Source organism: Myotis brandtii, unplaced genomic scaffold, assembly GCF_000412655.1.
Source record: "Myotis brandtii unplaced genomic scaffold, ASM41265v1 scaffold384, whole genome shotgun sequence".
Taxonomy (NCBI): Eukaryota; Metazoa; Chordata; class Mammalia; order Chiroptera; family Vespertilionidae; genus Myotis; species Myotis brandtii.
This window is the reverse complement of record NW_005364745.1, coordinates 2,334,757-2,345,054: the sequence shown is the minus strand read 5'-3', so window position 1 is coordinate 2,345,054 and position 10,298 is coordinate 2,334,757. Positions and strand designations below refer to the sequence as shown.

Genomic DNA, 10,298 nt, shown 5'->3' with positions numbered 1-10,298 from the left:
TCCGACCTGCGGGGTTCCCCGGGCATTGCCGGGCTCCCTCCCACCCGGCACAGTCGGGAAAGGTAAGTTGGGCGCCGGGATTCCTCCTGCGGGCGGGATGCCTCCGTTCCCCGGCGGAGGGGTGGCGAGGGAAACGCTATCCATTTGGGTCGATCCAGTCCACGCTGGTCACTGAATGTCACGAGCGCGGGGTGTGTCCCTGTGCCGGGGCTTGCGTGGATTTGGAGTTTAGTCCCTCGCGGGGACAAGGGGCAGGTTGTGGCTGGGGATCTGGGAAAGGATCAGGCTGGGCGGCTCTGCTGAGCAGTGACTGGCTGGTGGAGGCAATCAGATCAGGAGGAAAAAAATCTGGTCTTGGCGTCTCCTCTTCATCACTCCTCCCTACACGGTTCGTCTGCTGGGAGGTGTTTAGACAACGTGTAGGTCTTACTATCGCTGACGCCACCCTGTAATTGTATTTAAAAGTCAACACTGTGAAGCAAGTCTTTTTTTTTTTTTTCCACACTGGGATTTGCCAGAAGCGCCCGAGGGTTTGCCAGTGACCTCCCCCGCGGTCGCACACGCAGGCTGCTGGTGCTGCCAGACACACACGTCCACGGGCACGGTTGGTTGGTTGGTTTTTTGTTTTGTTTTGTTTTTTCTTGGCTTGATCCGTGGTAAAGATTAGGGATTAGAAATCTTGTAAAGCAGCAGGAGGTACCCCTTGATTTTTCAAAAACGATTTCCACCTCTGCAAAGATTTACTTCGATTTTAATAACCTGGGAACCCTTTAGAGAAACTAGAAACCACACGCTGTAACGTTTGGAATGAAAATTGGATTCATCTCCTCTGTTCTAGAAATCCTAACATTTAAAATACTTAGAAGTTGGGAGAGCTTCCTCAGAAGACCTTGGTGTGTTTGCCACAAAGACAAATGCTGCTTTGCACTCCTCTTTGTAAGAAAAGTGGAAGTTAATTATGACTTCAGGTGGTGTATAGAAGTGCCCGGAGGACTTTTCTTATTTTACAGAAAAAAAAAATTCAGAAGTTGCCTTGTGAAATAGGCAAACGTAGTTGCCAAGTCCTGTGGCTACTTGTGTTCTTTTCATGGCCATATGTCCTAGTTGATATTCTGATGATTTTTTTTTTTTAATGAAGAAAATACTCGCTTCATTGTTTATAACAGGAAGCTCCAACTGTGAAATATCAATACCTCAGTTCACTTGATTGACCTGGTTATGCCTTCACCACGCTTACAACATAAGCCAGCAAGTAATTATTGAGTGTTTCCTGTGCATTCAATTCAATTGGACATTTATTGAGGGCGGACATTGTGCAAAGCTCTCAGCTAGGTTCTGGGAAATAGGGTGGGGGTAAGAGTGTTCAGTCATCCCAGCTCTGATCAACCCTTTTGTAGCCTCCATGGAGGGGGGAAGACAGATTTCTAAAAGTAGAACACAGGTTCCTGTTCACGCGTTCTGAATGTATGCACATTTCCCACACGTGGCCGGGCAGATATGCCCAATCGAGGCGTTCATTGTACCTCCATGGTGATTCCTACTGAGATCGTGCAGTTTGCCCCCAGTTCCTCCTGGTGTGGAGCTCACTGACTTCTCCCCGCTGGAGATGTAACTCTTGTCTCTTTCTCTCGCTCTAGGTGTGTTCTCAAACACCGAAGGGGCCTGGCTTTCTGGGGGTGATTCCAAGACGTTGAGGTGCAGAGACCCTGCTAGAGAAGTAAAGGATGACCAAAAGCAATGGAGAAGAGCCCAGGGCGGGCGGCAGGATGCAGAGGTTCCAGCAAGGCGTCCGGAAGCGCACGCTCTTGGCCAAGAAGAAAGTGCAGAACATCACCAAGGAGGATGTTAAAAATTACCTGTTTCGGAATGCTTTTGTGCTGCTCACCGTCACCGCAGTCATTGTGGGTAAGTCATTTGATAACAACCGAGAAGACTCACTCTTGTTTCTCAGGGGCCACCCGGCTGCCTGGGAATATTATCAGATGGTCTGATTGTAGGTATTCAGAATGATCGCCCAGGCTCTCTTCTGGCTTTGAAGGTTTTTCCCCCCAGTAAATGACAGTCCCTTGGCATGTTTGGAGCAATAAACGCATGGGAATCTGAGAGAAGCAGCATTAGGCATTCGGTAAATCAATTGATTGATTGTGTGGAAAGGGAAGTAAATCAATTGTTTTCCCAACTCGTAGAAAGACAAAAGAGTAATCATTAATCATCAGGCCTGAGCAGCTGATTAACAACAACAACAACAAAAGGCAAGCCTGTTAGCTTTGGCCAAAATGTAATCATTATACAATGTCACTTTCACTTAAAACTAATTTATACAATTAGTACACCCAAAACAAGATACACGTCTCTTAAGAGTAATTATATTCTAACTGGTGCTGATTTGAGTAGCCAACTTTTAGACGTAAAGGCCGAATCTTTAAATGTGTTTGCACTCTCTTATAAAGTGACTAGGAAGGGTAAATGGGGGGAAGTGTTAACACAGATCTCTTTCATTCATTGCCCTGAAGCGTGGGCCACAAATAGCTATACCTTTTTTCTTTTTTTTTTAAAAAAAAATATATTTTATTGATTTTTTACAGAGAGGAAGGGAGAGGGATAGAGAGTCAGAAACATCGATGAGAGAGAAACATCAATCAGCTGCCTCCAGCACACCCCCTACTGGGGATGTGCCCGCAACCAAGGTACATGCCCTTCACTGGAATCGAACCTGGGACCCTTGAGTCTGCAGGCTGACACTCTATCCACTGAGCCAAACCAGTTAGGGCAGCTATACCTTTTTGAAACATTTCAGCCTCTTACAAATTTAGGATGGTTGATAGCAATCTGTAGTAATAAAACATTATTGTCTTGTTTGATGTATTGGCATCTGAAATAGTAGTTTCTTACTTATGGGTGGCATTGATCCTACTTTAAAATATAGCTGAGGAAACTACTTGCCTAGTTGGAGCTTTTGACTGACCCCAAATAGAAATCCTTTGGCTAATAAACACGTAAGTCAGTGCCATGCTGTAAAAAGAATTTTTTTAATGCTTTCACTTAAATTTCTAATAATGTGTCAACATAAAAAGGGCATTTTTTTTACAATTTCAATCTCTACCTTGGTGTTTGCCAAGATCTCCCATCAAATATAAAGAGATAATGACAATAGAAACTAAGAAAATTTTGTAGCATGTAAATATAATTATAACTTCCCCCTCCCCTCCCAACATTGGATTCTTAAATTGCAGATAAGTAGGAATACAGCGGAAGAGTAGTTTGTCACAAGACCTTAGACATATTCCATTTCAGCATCTTTGGCTCCTGTGAGTAATAGTTGGTGATTAATGACTTTAGTTCATTGTAGAGATGTTCAAAGACAGTGTCCAGATTGAGGCAGGGAAGTAATGGCTTTCTTTAGGAGGCTCCCAGCTTCGAATGTATTCCTGGAAGAAGTATTCCAGCACTGTGTCACTGCCTTGGAAGTTGATGTAAAATGCTGTATGCTCACCTCGTTTCTTGCTTTGAATTACGGTCGTTGTCAAGACAAGCAATAGCTGCAGACTAATAGTGACCAGCTATATATAGTACCGTTCCACCTACTTTCTAGGCGTCTTGTATATATTAGCTTACTTATTCCTTAAACAAGCCTCTGAAGTGAGTGGGTAGGGATGAGGACTGTGATCCTTATTTTATAGATGAGGAGACTGAACAAGGAGACATCAACTCACTTGACCCAAAACATGCAGCTAGTAAATGCTAGAGCTGGAAGTCAGACTCAGACTGTCTCCGACCAGAGGCCGTTCTCCTCGCCACTCTGCCAGCCCACCTTTCTCCTCTGCGGACTTTCTGACATCTTGTTAGGGATGCCGGGCGGGGAAATGTTGCTGACCTGGTGGAGGCCAAGCAAGCAGTGCCAATGCATTCATATAGCACTGTCAGTTAGATTCGGCAGAAAACTTCTAAATCTCCTACAAATCATTAAACCACATCTCTCTCAGTCATTTAACAAATACCCATTTATTTTGCAATCCTATATGTATAATAATAGAGCTCAGTGATACGGGATTATATTTGGAAAAGATGCAGAAACGCTTATTCCAAATGGTATGCTAAACACCAGAAGAGTTCAGTTTCTAGGACAGAAATGTTTCAGTTAAAGCATAGGGGAATGGAAAGTAATAAAACTTGAGCATAGAAAGCAGACTGATAGAGAAGTAAGTTCACAATTACAAACAAATAACGTATCTAATAGGAAGAAGATAATGCCAGAATTAGAGAATCCATTTTCTCTGTGAGCCCTGGGATCGTTTCCTAGCCCAAGGAGGACTCTCCTCAGATTGGTGAGAACTGCAGTAAGTTGGCTGAGCCGGCGGAGATAACTTGGCAGGATGCCCTGGTGGTTGGCTTTTCGAATGGAAACTGAGGAGGTAGACGTAACAAGAAGAAGGCACTAACAAAGAACCACATAAAAAGAGCTCATTGACAGTCAGAGCGACCACTGAGTCTACACCAAAGACTTGGAATCTCAAACAGACAACTTGGTAGCAAACAGAGTTAGGAGAGAAGGAAGAGCCCTTCCGTTATCTCTGGGTGCATCTCCCGTGGAGGGCCCCGTGGAAACAAAGGCTCCATTTAGCTTGTCACTGGGTACCACGTCTACATCAGCCCTAAAAGAAATAATAGGGAAAGAACACGTCTAAACATCAACTCTTAAAGTAATATTGAAACAACAAAAATAAATTTTAAAATAAAAAATAAGTAAACATCAACTCTCTAATTTATTTGCTGTCATATAGAAACAAACTGGAAAGAGACTAGCGAGGAAGAAGAAAATAGTTGCTCTCCCCAAAGATGAGATGAGAAGAACTATACCTGTTACTTAGTTTTCAAATTCTTATGTTTTAATCACTTAAACATAAAAAAGACAAAACCTATATATTGAGGTAATTTTTTTTGTTCAGTCTGTTTTGTTTTGTCTTTTAGAAATAAAATGAATGTACCTTTAGTATGTAGAAATGGAAATTAGAAAATATTATGGAGGAGTAGAGACATGGGGCTTTTTTATTCAGAATAAAGCAGAGAGTTGAAAATATTTCCTACCAGTTCCTCTGCAAGCACAGGCATAGGCCCACTGGTGTGACGTCATTTCTAAGCAATGACATTTCTGACGTCCTTTCTAAGTGATGTCCAAGTCTGAGTGTGCCATGCCATGTGACACAGCCCATGTAATAGGAGCAGGCTAGCAACCCGAGAGAAGGCAGCGCCAAGTGCTAAGTCCCTTTCAGAGTTCATTGCTAAAGTGTTAGATAGGTGCCTTCCAGTGCCATTGCAGACCTCTGTCTGACAAAAACTACGCTGGGAACAGTGGTTTCTGTCTTTTTCCCTTCAGGAAGCACTTTTCTTGCTTCAAATTGTAGTAAGTTAGAGTAACCTCAGACATCTCGCTGAAAGACATGGAAAGTCCTGTGTCGTGTTCACGTCACAGAATGCCTCCTCTTTCCATGTCCAGGGAACGAACGGCACAATAAAAATGAAATCTCGGGCCAAAGAAATGGATCATAAGCTCAGCTCGGAGGGGAGGGAATCTGTAAATAGAATTGCATAGAATTGGAGGGTGGTTTTACAACTAGCACCTTCCTTTGCTCTTGGCGCGCACATGCGTGCGCACGCGCGTGCATACCCACACACACAGAGTTTATGTTTGGGTTGTCCTTTTGTGGGTTTGAGAGAAATTAGTGTCTTTTTAGAAAAGAAAGCGTACTGCTTACATGTGCATAAAGCATCTTTGGCAAGAAATTTAAATTGCACTAAAATTCAATGCAATTCCCTAATATCACTGAAGAATCCTATATAATAAAAGTCTAATGTGCAAATCAACTGAACAGCGGAATGACCGGTCGCTATGACATGCACTGACCACCAGGGGGCAGATGCTCAATGCAGGAGCTGTCCCCTGGTGGTCAGTGCACTCCCACAGGGAGAGCACCGCTCAGCCAGAAGCCGGGCTCACGGCTGGCAAGTGCAGCGGCAGTGGTGGGAGCCTCTCCCGCCTCCACAGCAGCACAAGACATCCCTTGGGGGGTGTCTGCCTGCCCGCAGGAAGTGGGCCTAAGCTGGCAGGCGGACATCCCCTGAGGGGTCCTGGACTGCGAGAGGGCACAGGCTGGGATGGGGGACACCCCCCTCCCCGCCCCCAGTGCACGAATGTCGTGCACTGGGCCTCTAGCATATGTATAATAAACTAGTCACCATGGATGCCTCTTGAGATAGAAGCTGGGTGTCTGGGGAATGGGATGGAAGAAATAGTACTTTCTTCTAAGTAACTTTTTGAAAGTTTGACTATGTTAACCACATTCATATATTATCTCCTAGTATTATTATCTGCTAAATAAGTAAGTTTATTTTTTATAAGAAGATTCTATGCTATTCAGCAATTTAACAAATATTAAGTGCCGCATACTTGGCCCTGTGCTGCTATGAAATGGGGAGTCTGCCCCCAGGTAGTTTAGCAGGAGAGATGGATGAAAATGAGATGACAAAGGAATAGACAAGGTTCCTAGGTAATATTAGGGAAGTTTGTCATTAACTCTAAATGTTTTTAATGAGATCATAGTTTGCACTGCCGTTCTACAAATGTCTTTCTGTATTGGCACTTTAGAGGCTCCTCTTTCTTATTAACAACCCAGATGTGCCATGTGGGAGAGAATAAGAATGTTGCTTTCGACCTGGATTCATGGGCCGGCAGTGTTATTTAGTAGCTGTGTGATCCTGAGGGAGGAGTTTTATTGCTCCGACCTCGGTTTCCTCACCTACCATTGCTCGGATAATATGCACTGCACACTTCCACCGTGTGCCAGCCACTGTTGTGAGTGTTGTTAGTATGTTAGCTTTATTTCGTCTTCACAGCATACCAGGGAGGGAGGTATTCGTAATCTCGGTTTACAGATGAGAAAACTGAAGCTCTGATTCTTATCCCACAGTTGAAGCATATTGACTGGGATTTCAATCCACCATTCTGGCTCTACTTTCACACTCAGTCACCACGGTGTCCTGGGTGCTGGTGGCTGTCCTCAGGGAATGTCCATGATTGTTTTATTGCAGCAATTAGCTAAGGATGTGCATGGAAGTATGAGCAGGAGGGAGGGAGAGGAGAGGATGAATGGAGCCCTCTTGACGAGGGTCGTCCCAAGTCCTGGTGATTGGTTGTCAGGGAGTGTTGACAGGAAAGGTGGACCGTAAGCCGATGGTCCAACTCCTGGCTGGGGTGACTGAGGCGTGATGGTGCCGTCAGTAGAGGTAGAATAGAGGAAGACACGGGAGGGGGTGATGGTACGATCAGGTAGGGGCGTGTTGAGTTTGAGATGTGGGATGCCACAGCAGTGGAGACACAGTGCAAGAGGCTCCCCATAAGGACTTGGAAGGTATTCTTACCATCTATCTCCAGCCGGAGCGAGGACTCGAGCTGTCTTTGAATGTTAAATAAATAAGGATCCATGAATCGGGTTCTCCTACTTCAAACACTACTGTAAGTGAGTCTATTCGCAGAACAGTGTGAACTCCATGTCCTTCTTTATGACTAAAAGCAATCATCTCCCCGCAATGCCACTGTGGAATTGTCTCTCCGACACATGAACTATCTAGGGAGGCAGTCAGTTCAGCCACACGGGCCCAGGGATTGGCCAGCCATCAGCGACTGCACCGGAGCGACTGGTGGTGGGACCAACAGGCCAACTCCTTGAGTCAGTGGTGTGGGCACAGCCTGGTACCCACGCCGACATCCCTCTGCTAACAGAGAAAAGGCATCACCACACAGTTCGAACAACAGGAATCCAGTGAACAGAGTCCGGGTTCGGATTTCTGGTTTCTTCAACACTCCCTGGGAATGGGAAGGGAGAGAGGGAGATTCAGGGGCTGGGAGGGAAGGGTTAGGCCCTCAGAGCCGAGAAGCGGGGATTGCAATGCCCTGCTCTGCAGAAGTGACACAGGAATAGGGTGTAAGGCCTAGAGCCTGATGTTCCTCTGCTGCTTCTTCTGCAGGGGCAGAACCCCGAAAAGCTGTCAGGGGAGCAGTCCCTGCCATGTGCTCATGGCACTCGTGGATCCCGGCCTCTCTCCCACCTTCTCATAAAGCATTGGGGGGCGGGGGCTGTGGTGGGGGGGGTGCCTCCTATGGTGGGTGCAGTCTGTGCAGCCTGGCGGAGAGGCTCAGAGCTACGGACTCCGGACACTTAGGTTCGTGTCCCACTTCTGGAACTGCGCCTGTTGCTTCATGGGAAACAGAGTCATTCTAACACCTCTGCCAAGATGTGTATCTCAGCGCGGCCACTTGCAGCCACGGAACCTTAAACACTGTCTTCAGCGCCGGGCAGGCAAAATGTCCATAGAAACTGGAGGGCCCTGGTCCTGGGCTTCCGTCTTTGCTCTGGCGTCGAGTGAGAACACTGATTTGATGAGGCTGGTCTGCAGGGAACGGAGACCCAGGGACGGGGTGGCGGGGTGTGTGTGTGTGTGTGTGTGTGTGTGTGTGTGTGTGTGAAGAGGGGGCAGGAAGGGGACAGGCAGGTCCCCTGGTTTAGGTCTAGAAGTGGCTTCTGTTTCCTTGGCTAAGAAGAGAGCCAAGAGGGTTGTAGGAAGAGACTTAATAGTTGTAAAGGGCTCTGAGAGGCAGAGATGAAAGGCTCTTAGTAAGTGATACCGTCATTTTCAATCCCTCACCTACCCGCCTCCTGAGCCAAGGCAGAAAGTGATCGCAGGCCGCACCTCCGACAGCTCAGGGGAGGGGGTGACAGCTCAGGGGAGGGGGTGACAGCTCAGGGGAGGGGGCGACAGCTCAGGGGAGCGGGTGCTGGACAGCAGGCGCCTCTCAGGACAAGGGGGAGTTGCTGAGAAAATGTTTCCTGCTCCACAGCGCATGTTCTTACCACCTGGGCCAGGGGAGAGTGCACCTCCCTGGCCCTCCTTTCCTCCAGTTTTGGTGTCTCCTGCTCATTCACTGCCCCGCCCCCCTCCCGCCGGGGCGAGAGAAGGGATTCGGGAACTTTAGGAGAAATGTTGCTGGTTTCTAGCACCGTTGGTAAAGGTTATGTTGAAGGCGTGGTGTTCCGAGAGTCCCTCTGGATTTTATGTTGCTCTGTTTTCTTCCTGTTCATACAGATAATAAGCAAACTGAGCAGGCGATTTCAAAAGTGTTTCTCTTTCGAGTAGGTAATCAAATAGGCAGGTGTGTCCAGAGCAACTGCCTGCAGTACTAATACCTCCCCTGTGGCGGTGTGGTGGCCCGCAAAGCCCTGTGTCCCACCCGCTCACAGCAGTGCGTCCAGGGCCAGCCCTCCCCCTGCTGATCGGTACCTGTACCTGAGAGTGTCCGGATGCGGCTGAGAGAGCACTGAGAGCCTTCAGTCCTGGTGACAGACCCGGCTCTGCCAGCAACTAACTCACCTTACGATTTAAGACAAATCTCTGGGCCTCTTTATCTTTTTAACAGCGAAGTACATTTACACCAATGTCGGCTTCCAACTGCAGAGCTCTGTCGTTCAAAGTCCGGTTTGCCGTCCTCTTCAGCAGAATGTGTGGGATGGATCGACAAGTGTTTTCTAGTCCAGGACACTGTGCAATTGGGAGGACCTTCTTCCGACACTGACCACCTCCCAATCCGTCCTGTCCAATCTAACCAGCAGCCTCTTTGTCTGGCCCTGACTTCCGAGGACCTCTGGGTGTGATGCCAAGGCTAGAGGACACAGTGAGGCACACCTCTGGCGGCCACGGCTGCCTCCTGCCCTCGGCCCGGCCCCCATAAATCAGAGGGAAGCCGTGGGCCCCTGTTTGTGCTCCAGAGTAAACAGGCCGGGGAAGAGCCTAGCTGTTTGGAAGCGGCGACTGGAATGTCAGCACCGTCTCCAAACCGTACATTCCAGGTGCCGGGCACTCGGTATTTATGCAACACGGACATGCTGTCATTCATCAAGCATTTGGCCTGGCAGCTCCGTGAGCAGTATCATTGCCGTGAGATGAGGAAACACACCAAGAACTTCAGGACACAAAGTTCCTTCATTGCGCTCACCCAGGAAAGAAATTATGAGTTTATGTCAAGCGCTGGTGCTGTCAAAATTGTCCAGAGCTTATTCCCTAGGCCAGTGGTCGGCAAACTCAGTCCACAGAGCCAAATATCAACAGTACAACGATTGAAATGTCTTTTGAGAGCCAAATTTTTTAAACTTAAACTATATAGGTAGGTACATTATTAACTTAATTAGGGTACTCCTAAGGCTTAGGAAGAGCCACACTCAAGGGGCCAAAGAGCCGCATGTGGCTCG

At 47.3% G+C, this 10,298-nt stretch overlaps 1 protein-coding gene across 1 annotated transcript in view; it reads left to right on the top strand.

The window, feature by feature from the left end:
- Window positions 1-10,298, top strand: part of SLC1A3 (solute carrier family 1 (glial high affinity glutamate transporter), member 3) — a 75,706-nt gene continuing 65,408 nt past the window's right edge. Inside the window, exons 1-2 of the mRNA XM_005872585.2 lie at window positions 1-62; window positions 1,638-1,905. Coding sequence (XP_005872647.1) covers window positions 1,725-1,905 — 181 coding nt within the window. The 5' untranslated portion in view covers window positions 1-62; window positions 1,638-1,724. The remainder of the gene's footprint in view (window positions 63-1,637; window positions 1,906-10,298) is intronic.